This window comes from Neophocaena asiaeorientalis, unplaced genomic scaffold (genome assembly GCF_003031525.2).
Source record: "Neophocaena asiaeorientalis asiaeorientalis breed wild unplaced genomic scaffold, Neophocaena_asiaeorientalis_V1.1 scaffold148, whole genome shotgun sequence".
Taxonomy (NCBI): Eukaryota; Metazoa; Chordata; class Mammalia; order Artiodactyla; family Phocoenidae; genus Neophocaena; species Neophocaena asiaeorientalis.
Genome location: NW_020174050.1, coordinates 743,486 through 763,763, shown reverse-complemented (window position 1 = coordinate 763,763; position 20,278 = coordinate 743,486). Strand labels below are relative to the sequence as shown.

The 20,278-nt window shown below is 38.7% G+C and overlaps 1 protein-coding gene across 5 annotated transcripts in view; it reads right to left on the bottom strand.

Moving 5' to 3' along the window:
• SLC4A4 (solute carrier family 4 member 4) overlaps nt 1-20,278 on the bottom strand; it is a 295,337-nt gene that overhangs the window by 111,414 nt on the left and 163,645 nt on the right. For all 5 annotated transcript variants that reach the window (XM_024754102.1, XM_024754101.1, XM_024754105.1 and 2 more), the window contains exon 7: nt 4,002-4,159. In XM_024754102.1, the coding sequence (XP_024609870.1) occupies nt 4,002-4,159 (158 nt within the window). The remainder of the gene's footprint in view (nt 1-4,001; nt 4,160-20,278) is intronic.

Genomic DNA, 20,278 nt, shown 5'->3' with positions numbered 1-20,278 from the left:
AAGTATATATATATTATATTATATATCATATATATTATTGTATATAAAATATATTATAATTATTATATATATTATATAATATATATTATATATATACTTATATATTAGATTTTATATAATATATATATACTTTAATGGAAATCATCAAGTGCCAAATAGAAATAAAATATTACATATCAGTTAAAATTTTCACATTACTCCAGGCAGGAACCATTCAGTAAATCCATCTCCTTAAAATGATATAGAGAGGAAATCTGGACATCTACAAGTAGTAGGAAACATCACCTCTGGTCAAGAATTTCATCTGTAGGAAATCAGACCCTTAAGAAGCCTCTAATTTGAACTGCGTTGTTGAAATGGGGATGAGCGATCTGGGAAAACTAACAACACAGAAAAACTCATCAAGTTGAAGTTCCCTCTGCCTGAAACATGTTCTCTCCTCTTTAACCCTCAAAGAAGCAAAAGCTGTCACAACTTTTATGAAGTACCTCTTGCCAAACTCAGCTTTTATAATGTACTGAAAACTTCTTTCATGACTCAAGCTGTTTTTTGTCAAGGGACAGATGTTTTTTTCAAACAGAAGCTTTTTTTCTTTATTAACAAATTAGAGTAAACATCAAATTTGTGTGGCTGAAAGGGCACAGCTCATGTTGATGGCTTGGGGGAAATAATTTATGTTGCTGAGTTGTTTTTATTCACTCATAACTAGAAACAAGTCATAGTTAGAATTTTTAATAGTGCCTGGTTGTCTCAAGAATCTTCATGGGGCCCTTCTACTCTTATGCGCTCGCTTTTCCATACAACTAATTGTGCCTGGGGAGGATGTCTCTAGCATTCTCCACAACAAAAATCAGTACCAGATGATCTGTGTCCAGAACCACTGGGCTATACTCACATTCACAAAATAATTATAGGCAGAAACAGAGCAAAATATCAGAAAAAGAGCCAGCCTTCCTAAACCACTCAATCTTTTCAGAGAGGATGTGCACCCCCATCCTTCCTGACATATCACAGCTATTTCTAAAATAAACTCAGTATGTATCAGTCCTTTACTCCCTTCCTTCAAAACAACAGTGAATCAAATAACCCAGTGCTCATATTTAGTGGCTTTGGAAAATGTGGCTAAACTGTACCTTCCACAATAAATTCATGAGGACCGCAAGCCCACCATAACCAACCATATTACAGTGAGCAACTGGAAGACTGTCACACAAGACAGAACTGAACTAGCAGGACCTCCGTCCCAATTCCTCTAATACAATTTTTTATAGTTTTGACAATTAGGCATAAACAACTGCTTTTAGGCAGATCGTTATTTATAACATAAAATATATATTAACTTACAGTGATATAAAGGGGTAATAAGCATTCTAATTTTTTAGAGGGCTAGAGCTCCCTGAATAACTATTTGCCTTAGATGTGAAAATCAAGGTCAGAAAAGGACAAACTGATCAGGAACTTTGATTATTCTTCATGGGAAAACGCTCAAGTATTTTATTCCAATCCATTCTGGATATCTCCTTAGATTTTCCCTAAAAGCCTGGCCTCAGAGTCAGAAGTCTGCACTGGTAGTGAATCGTCCCTGTGCCTCCACCTCTCAACTATAAAATGGGAATTATGTTCATCTCCATGTGGCCCCTATAAATGACTGAGTGGCAGCCTCTATGGACAGGTGTAAGATGATAGCAAGCAAAGTATCAGCAATATGCTAAGAAAATCATAAACGTATCCTACCAAGTCACCAGAGATCAAAGGACAGAGTTTATTTGCTTTCACATGGACGGCAAGAAGGGCCCCTACGTGGAGAACATCCATCCAGTTGGTAGGAGTCCAGCTGCAAGCAGAAAGCTAAAAGAGATCAAGCCAAGAGCAGAGTAGATAGAGAAACCTGTGGACTCTACACAAAAGGAGCAACTACCACCACATTTCCTAAAAGATGCACGGTAGTAATGCTGTTTATGATAAATAGTAATAATAATAATAATAAGCCAAAGAGCCTAACATTCCTCCACCTTCAAAAGGAAAAATGACCGTTGTTACAAGTTGTGCACAGAAACAGACTTCTTGGGTCTCCCTGCAGGACAACAGGGAGGTATGCATGTTAAAGCACATGGCTGAGTGCAGAGGCATCCTTCACAATAACTACCACACTCCTTGTAGGATTTCCTTTATTGGATTTCACAGGATGCAGCCACTGTAAATGGCCCCATATTACTCATACACAAAAAAGCTAATGAGACTCTCTACTCAGTGATTACAGCTTGCCCTGGTTCAGAGGACAGCAAATGGATAAGACTACTTCCTGGAAAAATGTTAACAGGCTAGGATATATTATTCAGATTACTGCCCTGAAACAGTTTTATGACATTATTGAATTACATTCCCTTGGATTGCCTGGGCTCCTTTTTTCTATTCAAATGATGCTGGATTGTACCCCTAGACTAGTACCACCCTCCAGTACAGAAGAAAATGAACCAGACAGGAACAGAAGATTAGAGGGACACAAAAATAGTCCTGACTTGCTACTCAATGAACTTGTATTATTGTTAAACAAAAAGCCTTTAAAAATATTTTTTATTTGTAGCTTCTAGAGAAAAGTAATAATAAAAATGAAAAAGCAAGAGAAATTTAACACTTCTGGGCACACTTTTTTTTCTTTCAAGCTCCAGTAAAGTTAGTCCAAAGAGACAAAAATAAAACCATAGGGACACACAAGCTGGACTTCGGCCACGATCTGAGTCAGCTAGCTGTTCGCCAGGTGATTGTTCAGATAGAACTGCAAGGCTCTGCTGGAATGTTTTCAAGCGAAAAGCTAAGTTACAGAAAACACAAATCATGATAATCCCATTAATTGAATATGATCATCGCCTTTCCTCTGCTATTTGTCCAATGACTGCTTATATTATTCCTATATTGTAATATGACAAATATTATTCCTATTTTAAGTGTCTAAGAAATATAAAAATGGAGTAAAAATGCCTGTATGATAAGAATGGCCTGTAATCTATAAATTGGGAGGCCATAGGAAATGTTCTCCTAATTTGCCTCCTAAGTTGGCTCAGAACAAACCTTGACCCCCTTGTCTTGTTGGTTGATCACACTCAGATCATCTGAGGTCACTGAGCATTCACAGCCCTTCCTGCTCATGTGGGAAACCTAAAGAAAACTCCCCTGGGACCCACAAAAGGCAGCCTCCCCCAAAAAAAGGTCCTATTTATATGATAATTTTCTAATGTCAACCTGAAGATTATAAACTGCTCTTTAAACTCTTCTTAAGGACAAGTTTAAGTGAAGCATTAACTTCTATTGACCTATTGCACTTCGGAAGTCAAGCTTCCTAACTCCTCTACTGGGCTCAGTTACAGAAGGAAATAAAAAGGGATGACTTCTAAAGTATTGTGCAGGGTAATGAGTACATGATTGTAATAACAGTAATATGCTTCCTCTTAAAACTTTATGAGTCATAACACATAACAGTAAAGTGTGCCAATCATTTTTACATACGTGTATATATATATAATATACATATAGACATGTCTATATATGTACATATAGACATGTCTATATATATAATGTGCATATGCATGTATGTATGCATCCACTACCAATTTTCTAATAAAACAGAGAGCAAATGAAAGCAACTCTGACCTTTGAATCATTCACCATCTATATGATCTTAGAGAAGTTACTTAAACTTTCAAACTCAGTTTCTTCATCTATAAAATCCACATACCTATAATCGTTATGAGGGTTAAATAGACTAATCCATAAGAAACTCTCCTGTAGCCCAATGAATTATTATAATTGTTATTATTATTACTACTGTACAAGTGCCAAGTAATCTGATAGCATGAAAATCAGACTGAACCATTATTTTGGGTTAAACCTTTCCAATATGCTTGCTTTGGATGTACCCTCATCCTCTTGCTTCTCTAGCCTGAGGAAGAGGAGCTGTCCCTATCACCACATTGTGGACCCCAGCGGGTCAGGGAGCAGCTTACCTTGTGGGCACAGGGACCTCAGTCAGGGCACCCAGCATGACGGCTTGCTGCAGCCGAACAAAGGCAATGAAAGGAGAATCTAAGAAGTTGACCTCGCCAACAAGCACGTTGGAGGCTTCGGCATCACGTGGCAGTTTTTTCATGAACTTATTCTTCAGCTGCACGGGAAGAGCCAAGAAAACACAACTTATTTCCAGAGAAGGGAACTCAAAGAATTTCCTTTATATGAGTCTACACGCAACAGGCAAGCCCTGGCTAGCTATTCTTCTATTATGTTTAACCATTCTATCACAATAAACATTTCTCTGTACTTTGAATTCAAAAACATTGAGAGTATAGTCACATGGTTTACATGAGGGTATAGTCACATGGTTTACATTGTTTTAACAATATTTACATATGTATCAATTCATTTACTTATTCACTCAATAAATGAGTTGAGAGTATCCTATGAGCCAGGAATTGATCTAAGCCTTAGGGATAAGGGATGCGTCAACTAATTACATGTCCTCCTTGAGCTCATATTCCAGCAGGGGAGAAGTAAAGTATGATTTAAAGTAGTGATAAGTGCTGAGAAGGAAAAATAAAACACGTAAGGGGGTACTTCTTTAGGCAGGGAGGTCAGGGAAAGCCTCTGAAGAAATACATTTGACACTGGAGAGAGGGGACAAGCCAAGCAAAGATCTGGGCAAAGAACACTGTAGGCAAAGAGAGCAGCAAGCGCGAAGCCTCTGAGACAGGCAAGAGCTTGGCAGTTAGGGGAACAGTAAGTAGGTAAGTGTGGTGGGAGCTGCAGGAGAAAAGGAGAGGAAAGGGCAGCAAATGAAGTTGCAGAGGTTAGGCGGGACCAGGTGGTAAAGGAAATGAAGGCCACAGAAGAAGTTTTGGATGTCTTAGACGGAACGTACCTACTAAAAGTCCAAGTGGAAACGTGGAGTAGAAAGACATCAATTCAGGAGATACCACCATGTAAGAAGTATTTAAGACCATGGGGTAGGATGACACAACCTCGGGTGTGAGTGTAGAGAAGAGGGAGAAGATCTAAACCCCAGGCTACTCTACCTTTTATAGGAACGGGAGGGGATATCAGCAGAAGACATTGAAAAAGAGCAGCCAGTGAGGTAGGGAGAGAACCAGGACTTCATCAACTGTCGGGTGAAGAAAGGGCTCAGTAAGGAAAGGGTATCAGCTGCTGAGTCAAAGCCTGCTGGAAGTTCAAATAAGATGAGAACTAAGAAGGAAACAACGAATCTGGCAAGGTGGAAGGGCTGGGTGATCCTGACAAGAGCTGTTACAGTGGACACCAGGCTACCCAGTACAGAATGAGAGGTGAAGAAGTAGAGACAAGGAGTGGAGAGAATTATTTTGAGAAATGTTGCTGCCAAGAAAAGCCAAGAATTAAGGAGGTAGGTGAAGGAAGGCATAAAACAGGGGATTTTTTAAACGGGAAATATGATAACACTTTGGAGTGTGCATGAGGATGATCTAGTAGAGACAGATTATTGCTATAGGAGAGAGGGGATAAATACAAAAGCAGCTCAAGCAACCGTGAACTACTGAGATGATGAGATGATGTCCACAGCACAGGTAGAGGGATTAACTTCAGGTGGAACACAGACAGCTCATCAATCCCAGCTAGGGAAGGCAGGGTACAGATGGGGGTGATCTGGCAAGTTTGTGGGGTGAAGATGAGGGCTTCTGAGGACTTACATTTTTGCAGTGAAATATGAGTGATCTGATGGTGAGGAGGAGGTGGGATGTACATGGGAGCTTGAGGAGAAAGGTAAAGGGGTAAAGTGGTTTTCTTGGAGAGTAAACGTTGCTTAACAGTCACTTTGAAAAGTTATCTTGTAGCTGTTATTCGTTCATTTCCCCTCCTCCCCAGCTCCCACTTAGAGTAGGACTGTTCAAGCACCCTTCAGCAAGTGGGAAACATCTCCCAAAAGCTCAAGGAGAACATCTCAACAATCATAAAAGGATGGAGATAAGAATTTTGCAGGACCTTATGAAACACACAGACTTCTAGGATACACTTATCATCAATATGAATGTCTCTCCCCTCAAGTCAAAAAGTTAACAGTGAACTTTTTTTGCCATGGATTATTGCTGATATGGGAAGTGGGAGACATGGCCCAATTTTCCCCAGTAATGAAAAATTATAGTAACATTTAATTTTCAATTTCCATTTAAAGAGTTCTTAATTAGGGAAAATAAGCGTCATGACAGTTAATTCCCCCAAACTATGACCCTCAGTAGCATTTTTATGAGATTCTTTCATTTGGTACTTCATACAAGAAGAAAGATGTGAGTCAAAAAAAAAAAGGAAGTTGGGGTTAATCATTTAGTGGAAACCAAAAAGAAAAATAAAGCAAAGGCAAGATATATATTTTTAGATGTCAGAAACATGACTACTTCTAGCAGTAAAAGACTTTTCCAAAGTTTACACCATTAATCCTTCAAAAAATACTAATATTTCCAAAAAATCTGTTTACGTTCTACAGATATGAAAAGAGCAGCCACGGGAATGGTCTAAAAACATCAAATTGTTATTATAGCCTAAGAAAGTTACAGTAATGAATTGTTCTCTGTAACACAGAGTAGCGTGCGGGGTACAGTCAAGTGACACAAATGCGTAACAAACTATCACTGCAAGAGTAACCTTCTTCCACCTCTTTCCAGAGAAAGTTCCCATTACCAACACAGTGCAAGAAGCTCTATAGTAATCCAATTCTCTCCAGCACTCTTTGCTCTAGTTAGGCAAGCAATCTGATCATAATCTCCTTCTGTTTTATGTACTTAGTTTCCCGTACTTAGGATCAAAAACTGCCCTTTCCTCATTTCTACCTTTTCTAAACCTTCAGAACTCAGAACAAGCCTTTCTACTACTTCAGTGCTCCTCCTTGGCAATTCCAGAAGCATTCATTTCTGAATCACACGTTCGCCGAAGGTGAAGTCTTTCTCCTGAGCTTCCTGAGGGTTAGGACAGTTTATTCCCCGTGGTACTAAACACTTACTTTGCACATAATTCAGCTGTAATAAATATTTTGAATGGCAGGAATGAACTCTGTAGCACTAAAAATCAGACCACAAGACCATCAAATGCCCAGGAAAGTTAGAGAGGTTTTAGAGGCTCATTCTAGACCATACTAACTATGTCTGGATCTTCTATCACTAAGCAACTACCTGACCCACAACACACAGAGAATATTCCGCAGTCAACTATTTTCTTCCACAAAACGCTTTACTAGGACTATGGTACCTTTACTGAGATGACTGTACCATCTTGGAAAATCAGAAGTATATTTTTACAGCTAAAGGAACTGTATACTATGTGCTCTGAAGAGAAGTAGTTATAAAGATATGTTCCTTTAGATCAGCATACCTCAAACTGTGTTTGTGGAATACTAGTGTTCTTGGACAAACTAATAGCTATTCTAAAACAGAAACGTGTGGCGCCTGAGGTGCCCCAGAACTTAGTCCTTTGATGGCTCTTCTCTTTCTACACACACTCCCTGGGTGATCTCAATCAAGTCCCATGCCTTCAAATACCATCTACATACTGATGACTCACAAATTTATATCTTCAGCCAGGACCTCTTCCCTGAACTCCAGTCCTATAACATCTCTACTTGGATGTCTAATAAGCATTGCAAAGTTCACAAATCCAAAACTGAGCCCCCTAAGAGTCCCCTCAAACTAGCTCTTCCTGGAGTCTTCCTCATCTGGTTAATGGCAGCTCCATTCTTCCACTCCTCAGGCCCAAACCTTGCTGTCATCCCAACACCTCCTCCTCTCACACCCCATGTCCATCTTATCAGCAAATCCTGTTGGATTTATATTCAACGTATATCCAGAATCCAACCATTTCTCACCATCTTCACTGCCACACCCTGGTCCACATTACGAGCATCTCTCCCGGCTGGATTATTTGCTTCTGCCCTTGCCCCCCAGTCAGTTCTCCAAAGCAGCCAGAGCAATCAAATCAGGAGTCAGATAAAACCCTCTGTTGGCCTCATTTCACTGAGAGGCAAGACAATATCTTTATGACAAGCTGCAACCCCAGAATCATCTGGCTCCCCGTCAGTTCCCTGACCTCCTTTCCTACTGTCTTTTCCCAGTCTTCTCCTGACCCCTCACTCTAGCCTCCAAGTCCTCCCTAAAACTCGCCAGGCACACTCTTACCTCAGGGCCTTTACACCTGCTGTTGCCTCTGAATGGAATGTCTGCAGGGCTTCCTCCCTCATTTCCTTCAGATCTTTACTTACGTCACTTTCTCATCAGTCAGAATTTCCCTGGCCACATTAGTTAAAATTTCAACCTCCCTCTCCCCACAGATTCTTCTTACTCCTCCTTCCCGCCTCATTTTTTAGTTCTTTGTATTTATTATAGTCAAGCATGTTGCATGTTTTACTTATCTTCTTTATTATCTCCCCACTAGACTACCCACTAGAATGTAAGCTCCCTAATAGTAGGAATATACATTTCTTTTGTTCAGTGTTGTATCCCTAATGCTTAGGAGAAAAGCTGAATAAATATTTGTTGAATGAATGAATGATGGTTATTATTTCTGCTCTTCACAATAAGCTTTTCTAATGCTTCTTTTAAAGTAGTACGTACTGGGCATCCCACCACTAGCCAAGCCATCTAAGTGGACAAAAGGCCTAGATATGGCCTATCTTAGTAAACAGTGATTGGTAACAGTGTTACCATTCACACAGGGACCAAAACACTTTGGAAAATTAATACTCAAAAGTGTAAAAACCAATATTTCCCTTTCACCTGAGGTTGTTCCCCTCTTTGTTGAAAGGGCCTTTCACAGTACTGTCCACACTAGGAGTGAATGAGGTCAATACCCAAAATGAAACACACAAAATCAGGAGAGAAAAATGGATGAAAAGAGAGACTGCTGAGTCCCCAGCCCAGGCCCTGAGGTCCTGCAGCTTCTCCATTCTGTGAACTCAACAAGAATTCTCACTAGTTATATAAGCCAGAAAATTCCATTTAGGGTTTATATTAATTTGAGGTGATTTCTGTCTACTGAAGTCCAGACCCTTCAAAAAAGTTTATTTGTCAAATAAATTTGAGGAATACCATGTTAAATAGAATTAAATAAGTTTCTATACTATACACTCTCTTAGAGTTTTGAATATGCCTATACGCCTAAGAATGCTTTATCTCCCACTAGGAGATAAATAAGGCACATTTTGATATGAAAACAGATTTTAAAATGCTGTTTGAGACAGAAATTTTCTCATCTCCCATTTAATCCTACTCTCAGCTCCATTTAATTCTCTTCAAATTTAATGGGTGCCTCCAAGGTACAAGGCCTGATAGTGGGCACTGCAGAGAACAGACAGACCCTACTCTCCTGAAGTTTATAGTCCAACAAAGAGAAGCAACTATAGAAATAGCTCTAATGAAAGAAGAAACATGAAGCAATACGAAAGGTATATTGTTCAACGGAGGTCACAAAACATAGCAATCACACCCGGCAACAGAGTTCAAGGAAGGCTCTTCTCTGGATCAAGGTTTAAAGATCCCTCTCATAAAGGTGGGCTCATCAAATACTGATTCATATGGGTTCTCTTTTCCAAGTACCTCAATAATATTTGATAAAGAAAGAACTAATGACTGAAGTATAAAAACCGTTTCTGGGCTTACACAATAAAATGTGAACAATAATAAAGTACTAACAAAAAAAGCCTGTCAGGGCTTCCCTGGTGGCGCGGTGGTTGAGGGTCCGCCTGCCGATGCAGCGGACATGGGTTCGTGCCCCGGTCCGGGAAGATCCCACATGCCGCAGAGCGGCTGGGCCCGTGAGCCATGGCCGCTGAGCCTGCGCGTCCGGAGCCTGTGCTCCGCAACGGGAGAGGCCACAACAGTGAGAGGCCCGCGTACCGCAAAAAAAAAACAACAACAAAAAACAACCTGTCAACATTACACAGAATGGTGAAGAATAACCATTCTTTTATTGGTTATAAAAGATAATGAAAAGATAATGAAAATAAGAACGGACTTTAAGGCTTTCAAATCAGGTTGAAGATCACCCAATAAATTCATCTGGATTGAATTCCAACGATAAAGTTTGACATTCTTTTCTTATGAATCATTAGCTGATTCTCCAAGGGATACCCAGCCTGGATTTTATGCAGGACCAACTATGAGAACACACACGGTGGAAAAAAATTCCTTTAGCCAAACTTGATTCCAAAGAAATGGATTTCAAAGGGCTGCCATGTGGAGGTACAATTGGTAAAAAGATACTTTGGCTAGCTCAGCGATTTGGGGACACCTTTTTGTCTTTACCAGGTAACATCACCAACTCTGTGAATCCAGGGGTGTACATTTCAGGTTCCTTTTATATTAGCCTGTATTCTTTCTTCCAAAGTAAGGTCTTGCTACAATTACTCAGAAGTATACGGCTTGCCTTCTGCCGTAAATATTTACTCTTAGAATTTCTTAACCTCCCTTACTTTCTGAGCAGTTTTCTAACAACCCAGTGATCAGAGTACTAGCATATCAAGAAACTAGAAATTATGAAGGGATAAAGCAGAACAAGTAGACTGATTATATAACAGAGATCGCTTACTTGGGATGACCACCCATGTGATGATGGGAAAGTTACTCATACACAAGCAATATGCATCACATGTAGCTAATTGAAAAAAATCAACCTTCCATATTCCACTCAGGTCTTAGATTCTCCTGCCCTTGCCTATGAAAACAGTTTGTATTACAATTTTAGGTTTTCTATATGGGACCTGTCACAATGTAACTGTAATCAATCTTGATTGACTGGGATACCATTATGGCGTCCTCACCTTCTTGCCATCATCCTCAGACCTGCAGCATCACCTGGTAAGTAGGTCCAGGCTATAATATTATTCCTCAGTCACTAGGCAAGTACCTAAACCCTACCTCTTTTTCTTTGCCATTATTAGCACATGTTAAAATAAGTGTAATCAAGTGTCATTTATAACCAGGAGTACTCACGATTTGTCATTTGAGTCTGATTTATTAGAACAGCCTATAGGCTGTTCAATGCCCTTACTACAAGTGTTGTTTTAAAAACCATTTAAATTTGAGTACACTTTTTCATTATTTTTCCAAAGCTTACATCTACCCCCATTCCATACATTCTCTTTTCCTCTCCAGAAGATTTTAATCTTCTAATCTGTGCTTATTCTCAATTCACCCTGCCTAATGCCTCATGTCAACAGGCTAACAACCACCTGCTTTCCTGAGCAAAGAGCTTATTCCCGGCTTCCTTACTGGTGTTCTTTTCTCTCTTATTTTCTTCTTCTTAGCTTATTTTCTCTTTTTCCTGCTGATTTCCTCCTTTCCATTCTCTTTGAAAATTTCCAGCTCTTATTGTTTCCCAAACAAACTCATCTGGTAATCTCAAAATCATTCTAGGTCACCCTAGTACCATGTCCTTGCAGTGCAAAGGTATCTGTATTAGTGGTAAAATAGGGTCACCATAATTATCAGTTTAGTGATACATATGACAGCCTCAGTTTACACCACTGTCTTGGTGTAATTATTAATATTACCTTCTTTCATTCTCAAAAGTGTTTTGGGCTAAGGAAAAAAGTTATATGATCACTCTACATTTTAATCTCACTGAGGTTGACTCCTGAGCAGTGTCTAAGATATGGCATTGGAAAATAATTATATGCTATGAAAACTTAAGATTCAAAGAACTCAAAAGTATGAGGGATTGCCTGGATCAAACAGCATCTTAGTAAATTATGCTCTCTGAGTATGAATTTATTCATCTACTATATGCTAACAATATTAACTGTTAAGATAGGAAGAAAAGTGTTCTCTCACTCACCATAAGTGAAATGATTCTTCCTCTGCCCACTCCCTTTTTCTACACCTTGGGAAAAGTGGCCAATATGATGAATAAAGTTTGACAAATTCATTGGGATTTTTCCTCATGAAAGGGCTGCAATGCCTTGAAGACAAGAAGCAAGCTATTTTCTCTTACAGCAAGACAAATGAATGGATAAAAGAGACTTTATTTCCTAATCCACATGGCTGGTTAAATAAGAAGATTCAGAGTCAGTTTCCTATGCTCAATTATAACTCCATCATAACTCATGTTTCCTAAGTCTGCCAATCCCAGAATTTAGATTCTGCATGGGTGGTTTTAGACACGGAGCTGTATATTTGGTAAACTAGAAATTTCCAACCTAAATAATGTTTCTGAGAGACTTCAGTTCCAGTTATTGTAAATTAGCTTCCATCACACCAACCCGTCCAGTAAGAAAAACTGAAAATCTGGATTTCTATAAGCTGTTTAAAGGAATCAGAAAGTTACTATGACATTAAAAACCTAAGGAGCCAATGTCCCTGAAGAAGGAAACTGCATAAAGGTGAGGCTAAATTCAGCTCACCTTTTTCTTCTAAAGGCATTTGATGATTCCTAAGTAGCTGAAGAGATTCAAAAATCGAACAGAGCCTTCAGCAGTCTCAAAGTGATGGGCAAACATGCCAGGCATTCAGTTGGGATCCCTAAAGGACAAGACTAAAGGCAAAAGGGCAAACTAGTAATAAACCAACCCACATAAAGACTGAAACCTAGCTTCCAATCAGCTCAATTCCAGACTAACTATTAAGTTGGTCTGTCCCCAGCCTAAATGCCAGCCAAAAGCAAAAGAAATAATCTCTGAAGAAAAATAACATTATCAAATATCAAACAGAATATCAAATTAGCTCTATTATATATATAATATATATATTATATTATATATATATATAAAACATATATACATAATATCTGACATTCAATCAGAAATTGCTAGGCATACTAGTAGACAAGATCAATTGACTAGAACCCAAGAGAAAAAAAATAAAAATTAGAAACAAATTTAAAGGAGCTACATATTATAGTTATCAGAGATAGACTTTGAAATAATCATAGTTTTAAAACACTGATGAGATGGAGACTTTCAGAAGAATCCATTTAAAAAACAAACCAGATGTCCTAGAGATTAAAACATGTATCAATGACTAGTTAAAGTCAGTATTATTCATAATTTGAAAATAGGATGTATCAAAATTTGTGGAATGCAGCTAAACAAGTGCATGAAGTAAAATTCATAGCCTAAGTGCAAACATTTCCAAAGAAGAAAAGCTAAAGTCTGACGATCTAAATACTATATATCTCAAGGAATAAGTATAAAACAGCAAATGAACTCAAAGAAGGTAATAATAAAAATAAGAGAAGAAATCATGACATTAAAAAACCAAACGTGCTATGCTGATCATGTGTCCATATTGTAAAAAAATATCAAGTAGATTTTATCACAAATATGTTTCACTTTAATAAAACAATTATACTACAATGGGTGTCTTAATAAACAAACGGTTATTTCATTCCAATTCTGCTTACATGTAGTGCTCCCTTGGCAGGAAACCTTTAAAGGAAGTCAAGGATGGTGAAAAACTAAAGCTGTATTCCAAAGTCCTACCTCATATGTCAAAGGCTTTTGTAAAGATTAGAAGAGATAAGATGTAAAATGCCTAGCAAGATACAAAAACATGTGGGGCTCACTCCTCCCCCACCTTCTTTTTAGTTTCTCCAACATGGAAAGTAAACCTTTCTACTGCCTTCTTTCTTCCTACCATGCATATCCAGGAGACCACCTGGTTGTGCGATGTCGGAGGTGACATATTCCTGCCTTTACCTTCCAATGGTATACAAACCCTAATCTCTCACTACTCAACATAAATATAATATAACCTAACCCAGTATACTTCTCTCAGGTTAAAATTAGCCTCCAACAGGGGTGGGAAGAAAAAGCAGTCCATCAAAAGCAGCCTCGTGAAAACTAATCCCTGGGATAATTCTGAAATAGATTTGACCTACCAAGAACTATGTGTATATATTTGGAACAGACCTACCATCTCAAATGCTGGGGGTCCTAGAGTATGACAGGTGGAGACCAGTGCATCTGCCCCCATTTGGCCCCTATGGTTAACTGAAGACTGTCCCTATCGTCCACCCTCACCCAAGTTTCCAGCAGCCCTCTCATCCCACATCCAAGGAAGAAGAGGACTGATCTGAACTAATCAAATTCTAAAAGTCAATTCGTTTACACTAGCTTTTCTCAGGTACTAGGAAAATAGTTCTTTTCACTGAAATCTCTATTCTAGCCTTTCTTTGTAGTAGGGGGTTGTCAGTGCAAAGAGCAGGCCTACTCTTGAGTTCCTAGTACAAGGACACTCTTTTGCTTCTAGGCTCTTCACAGCTACCAAGATGAGGCAGAAGGCTCTGCCTAGGTCACCAGGGTTCTGCTATGGTGTTTGCAGTCAAAGCCTCAGTCAGTAAGAAAGAGTTCCTTGGCCTTTGATGCTCTGTGTACATATTTCCTGGCATGATCTTCTTGGGAGTGTTGGGCTGAGAGCAGGTTTGGGTGTTCCTAAGTAGCCTAGACAAATACCATCTTAAACACACCCCAGCATTCCATTCCTAAATCCCACTTCTTTACTGTAAATTGTGTGGTTGCCCAACAAGGAAATGTCAGAACAAGGAAAAAGATAGAAATTGCTGTTTTATAAGCTTAATCGGGTATTGCTTTTTATTTTAAGAATATGCAAGAAAAATTATCTCAAAACTTTCCTGTTAAATAAAGACAGACTTTACTCATCCAGTAAGCAAATTTGTGGGATAGGACTTATTTGGTGTGATAGAGAGAACTGCCGGAATAATTACTTTAAACGTTTTTTGTATTGTCTTTATTGACTGACCTTTAGGTTACCTTCAAGCTATAATTTAGAAGAATATTTTCACTGGCTAAATTTAAAAACCATCAGCCCAATGTCTAAGAGGCTAAAAAGAGGAGCTATTGCTTGATTGCCTAAAGAATCCAAAATTTAGACAATCACTTAAGAACTTCTACGATATGGTCTGAGATTTCTAGAGTGTATAAAATATGAAAGAGGGCAAAGTCATTAAATAAGACAAAATGCCAAAAGGTTCTGTGGCTACGTGTTTTTACTTTCTGAACACTATTCTACTTTCACTTACTCCATTTTTTAAAATACAAAATGAAATCAGTCCCCTGAGGGTGATAATTTGATTTCCTAATTTTTCCTTCCAAATATAGACATCTCACCACCATTAATGCAAATGATTCTGCAAAGCAGCACATTCACAAATGGCTATTAAACTAAATATAACATTAAGTACAATCCATCAGTTCTGATTTCCTAAATAGGATGAAATTTCAAGTGCTGACCTAGTTTTTAAAAATCAACTTGTCAAAATCTCTAGTCACATTTTTTTGTCTTACATCGCTAAAAAATATCAATATGTTTATAGCTATTTACAGTGTTTAAAACATTTTCACATTTACTGTGTTACTTGAATTCTTACAGAAAGTTTACAAGAAACGTACTATTTAACCATTTTACAGGTGAGGGAAACAAAAGTTCAAACAGTTTAAAGGACTTCAATGAAATTCATACAGCTAAATGGCCAAGCCAGAATGTGAATCCTATCCACTTCACTACACTGTGAAACCGTTACATTTCTGATGCATATATTTTACTACCTGAAGTTTACAAGATATTGTCCTGAAACTTCTAAACCTTTTACATAGCAAACCAATGTTAAGCATCTGCAATGGTTTAGGTGCTGTACAGATATCCTTTAAAAATTTTAGGAAGCACATTTTAAAGTATTCAACAGGATTTAATTACATAAAATAAAATGAGTCACAGAGAGAGAGAGGGAAAGCAGAAAATCCATATAAAAAATAGCACTTTAAAAAGTATTTAAAGAAAATCAAGAACCTGCAAATTTTAGGTGCTGAGTTGGGTAACGTTTTTAAAGGTTCTTTTTCCTCTTTCATTGTTGTGTCATGAACTCCACCATACATAAAGGCAGGTCACGGAAGGAAACTCGAAATAATCATTAATCTATCTGGTGGGAAATGCCCTCTACCCAGATGTCCCCTTAGATGCTAACTACAACCCTATGCCTCCAAACTCTAGCCAAGCCTGACCCGGACTGCCCCAACCTTCCCTGACTTTGTTCACAGGACCCTCACCTTCCCTCTGAGGTTATAGACTTATCACAATGCACTGATTGACTGGCTTGGTTGTGACTCTTCTTAGATGATAAGTACCTTTTAAAAAGGGTTCTAAAGTACCCTATGAAAAGAAACTACATATTATTCAACTTTGTTTCCCCAAAGCCTTATAAAGGCACCACCTTGCAGGAAATGTTCACTACATGCTTCTTAAATGCCTGGAATCCATGTGATCATGCCTGTGTTGTGGCATCTTTACATTCTGCACAGATAAAAGCAAGGATACTGAAGGCTCCAAGAAAAGTGCTCCATTTGGTGGAAGCAAACTTAAGAAAGGTCTCTGGTGAGAAACAAAAAGTCTTTATCGATTCCAAAATTTATGAGCATAGGTCAATGAAAAATAACTTTTATTTTTGGGCTGCATGGTAGCTACCATTCATTGTGGCTTTTTTTTTTTTAAATCCCTGCCGAAGTTCCGTAAAGACCTACCTTCTCCAGGATTTATCAGTGAGATTTTGAAAGGGAGTCCTGCTTTTGGAGAATTACTGCATGTTGCAACCCTTCCTAATTTAAGATTTCAAATCTCTGATTAGTAAAACTGCACTTTAAAGGCATTGTTGTTACCAAGAGGCACAAAAGTCTCCAATAATAAGTTCAAATTATTAGTAGTAATACTAACGATTACTAACACTTTTTAATCAACAGGCACCAGACCAGGAACTTTGCATGCGTTATTTTATTAAATTCTCATCACTTTTCTACAAGCAGTTACTGTTGTCATTATTTACACCAGAGGAAATGAGATTTAGAGATTACACAGCTTGACTAAGATCAAGAAACTAGGAAAGGCAGAGAGAGGATTCAAAGCAAAGTCTGTCTGTTTGCAGAGCCCAAGCTTCACCACGCTAAACTTGGAGATTATACAGACTGCCAATAAACACAGGAAAAGATGCTCAACATCACTAATCATTAGAGAAATGCAAATCAAAACTACAATGAGGTATCATCTCACACCAGTCAGAATGGCCATCATCAAAAAATCTACAAACAATAAATGCTGGAGAGGGTGGGGAGAAAAGGGAACCCTCTTGCACTGTTGGTGGGAATGTAAATTGATACAGCCACTATGGAGAAGAATATGGAGGCTCCTTAAAAAACTAAAAATAGAACTACCATATGACCCAGCAATCCCACTACTGGGCATATACCCTGAGAAAACCATAATTCAAAAAGAGTCACGTACTACAATGTTCACTGCAGCTCTATTTACAATAGCCAGGACATGGAAGCAACCTAAGTGTCCATCATCAGATAAATGGACAAAGAAGATGTGGCACATATATACAATGGAATATTACTCAGCCATAAAAAGAAATGAAACTGAGTTATGTGTAATGAGGTGGAGGGACCTAGAGACTGTCATTCAGAGTGAAGTAAGTCAGAAAGAGAAAAATAAATACCGTATGCCAACACATATATATGGAATCTAAAAAAAAAAAATGGTTCTGAAGAACCTAGGTGCAGGACAGAGATAAAGATGTAGACATAGAGAACGGACTTGAGGACACAGGGAGGGGTGAGGGTAAGCTGGGATGAAATTAAAGAGTAGCATTGACATATATACACTACCAAATGTAAAATAGATAGCTAGTGGGAAGCAGCAGCACAGCACAGGGAAAATCAGCTCGGTGCTTTGTGACCACCTAGAGGGGTGGGATAGGGAGGGTGGGAAGGAGATGCAAGAGGGAGGGGATATGGAGATATATGTTTATGTATAGCTGATTCACTTTGTTATACAGCAGAAACTAACACACCATTATAAAGCAGTTATACTCCAAACAAAGATGTTAAAAAAATTAAAAAATTAAAAAAATAAAATAAATTAAAATCCCTCGTTTCTCTTTGATTGACAGTTCTAGCCCACAAGATAGTTATCTTGTCTTTCACTGAACTGCTGCAGTTTATTGTCAGCACCACACAGTTTATCTGGTCTCTCCAACTCCAAGAAAGATGTTAAAAAAAAAAAATTAGTGGAGAAAAAGAGAATGAGCTTTGGAGTCAGAGTTATCAGCAAATCTCAATTCTTCTTTTTCCTGGCTGTGGTTACCTTGGGCAAATTACTTCATGTCTTTAAGCTGAGTTTCCTCATCTGTAAAATGGGCATAATAAGTGACCCACTCATGGAGTTAAGAGGAGTAAATGAGATGATGTTTGAAAATGTTTCAGCTCAGTGCTGAGCAAGTAATAGACCTCTCAATACATGTGTTAAATGGGGGAATATTATGAGACTCTGAGCCTAAAAAACATCAGTGGAGACAGAATGTTGAAAACAGATTTGAGAAAAATTAAAAGGCAGAATATACAGGACTTGCTGAATACCTGGATAAAAGCAAATATTTCACCAATACTGAAGAATAACGGGTACACCAGTGAGAATCTGGCTGAGCACTAAAAATATCTGTGTCCTCAATTTTTATTGTATTATAACCTAAGCAACAGTTGCTGAAAAGATCACAGTAACTTATCTTCTGCATTTAGCCTCTTCATCTGTAAAGTGAGGTTGATAATAATACATCACATGTTATAAATAATATGTAAAAAGCTCCTAGTACGGTGCCTGAAATAGCACAGTGGATATTCAATAAATAGTAACAATAATTATGATGTCAGAGTTTTAATGTAATCCTAGGATCTATGGGAAACAGATGATTGGAAAAATAATAAAATTTCTCTCTCCCAAAGGAAAAAAGTAGTTACGTTGGCACCACATTTAATTCAGATATCCAATTCTCTGAATTTAGATAGAAATCTCTCTGCCCAGTCTGTATCATGGACTTAAAAACATATATTCATCCAGTACAGTACCTCTCTAGGTAAGTTAATTCTACCAAGTGAATCACTGCATGAGTTTTAACTTCAAAAGTTTGCAGAGCTATTTTCACCATGGTACGGCTAGAAAAAATCAGATACACTGAAGGTTTAGGTGAGCGTGGGTGTATCAGTGCAGCTATACTGTAAAACAAGTATAATGGCTCACAGTAAGGGCACCATTTTATCTGCATTCCCTCAGAATGACACACTTGACCTTGAATGACTGTGTTTTCAGCAGGAAAAAAAAAAATACATGACATGCTTTACTTCTAACTCTCACTCTAACTATTAATATCTTAAAAGCAGTGTCTGTTTACAGTTCTCCTTCTCCCACCCCAAAAAGAAAGATCCTAAACCCAGGGCTTCTTTCATTCTTTCTGCTCCACAACCTCCAGCTACCATTGGGAGAGAGGGATTGCAGAAGACAAAACAAACAAGCAAACAAAAATTAGCAGCATAGAGTTAGTGACTTCAAGAGAAAATTATAGTTTAAAGGGAAATGTTTCTTGTGCATTCTTTTCTGCACGCATCCCAGTCGGGGTAGCTAATAAAAAACATAGACTGCTCTTTTAAAAACAAAAAGTTCAAGAGATGTGGTGGGGTGGGGGGGGTAGGGTGGAACCATCAGAGGCAACATAGGCAACCAAGAGTCTAAAGTTAACGGCTTGGCAAACACCCATGCAGGGTGCTTTTCCTGCACGGGACTGAGCAGACACCGTCCGGTGCCCGCAACATCTGCTCCACCCCCGTGCTGTCCAGGAGCCGCGCAAAGCTCTGCTCTCAGCACCATGTGAACCTCAGAGCTGGTGGTCCAGGCTTCTCTGTCCCCAATCTGACCTGCAGTTCCCTGCATTTGGAACAAAAGAAAAAGGCAGGGCTTTTATCAAAGCACAGAGCAGCAGTTCTGAACTTGGGGTCCTTGGTAGGGACCCAGGGAGCCCATGGACACTTTGAAATTATATGCAAGCTGTTAGGCCTACACATTTATTGTGCATTTCTCTGGTGAAAGCGTCTGTTGTTTCACCACAAACTCAAATGGATTCTTGACATGGAAAAAGCTTAAGAACCACTGCACTAGAGAGTCTGAACTGAAAACAGTATGTAAGGAAGGCCCAAACTGTTACTCTCTGAGGTGTAGACCCCTACACAGTGTTCCTACTGAAAGACTTTTGTGGCCCAAAGAATGGAAAATTTGGAATTTCTAAGCAATAGGGAAAAAGACACACAGAATGCCACAGTGGGAAATGGAAAGACTCCCCTCTACTCTAGATGTGTGTCCTCAGCAAGAACGTGGTCCACAGCTGATTCTCGCAGAAATTTGAAACTGGAAGGGACGTAGAAAGGCCAGTTCTGGCTCTCCTG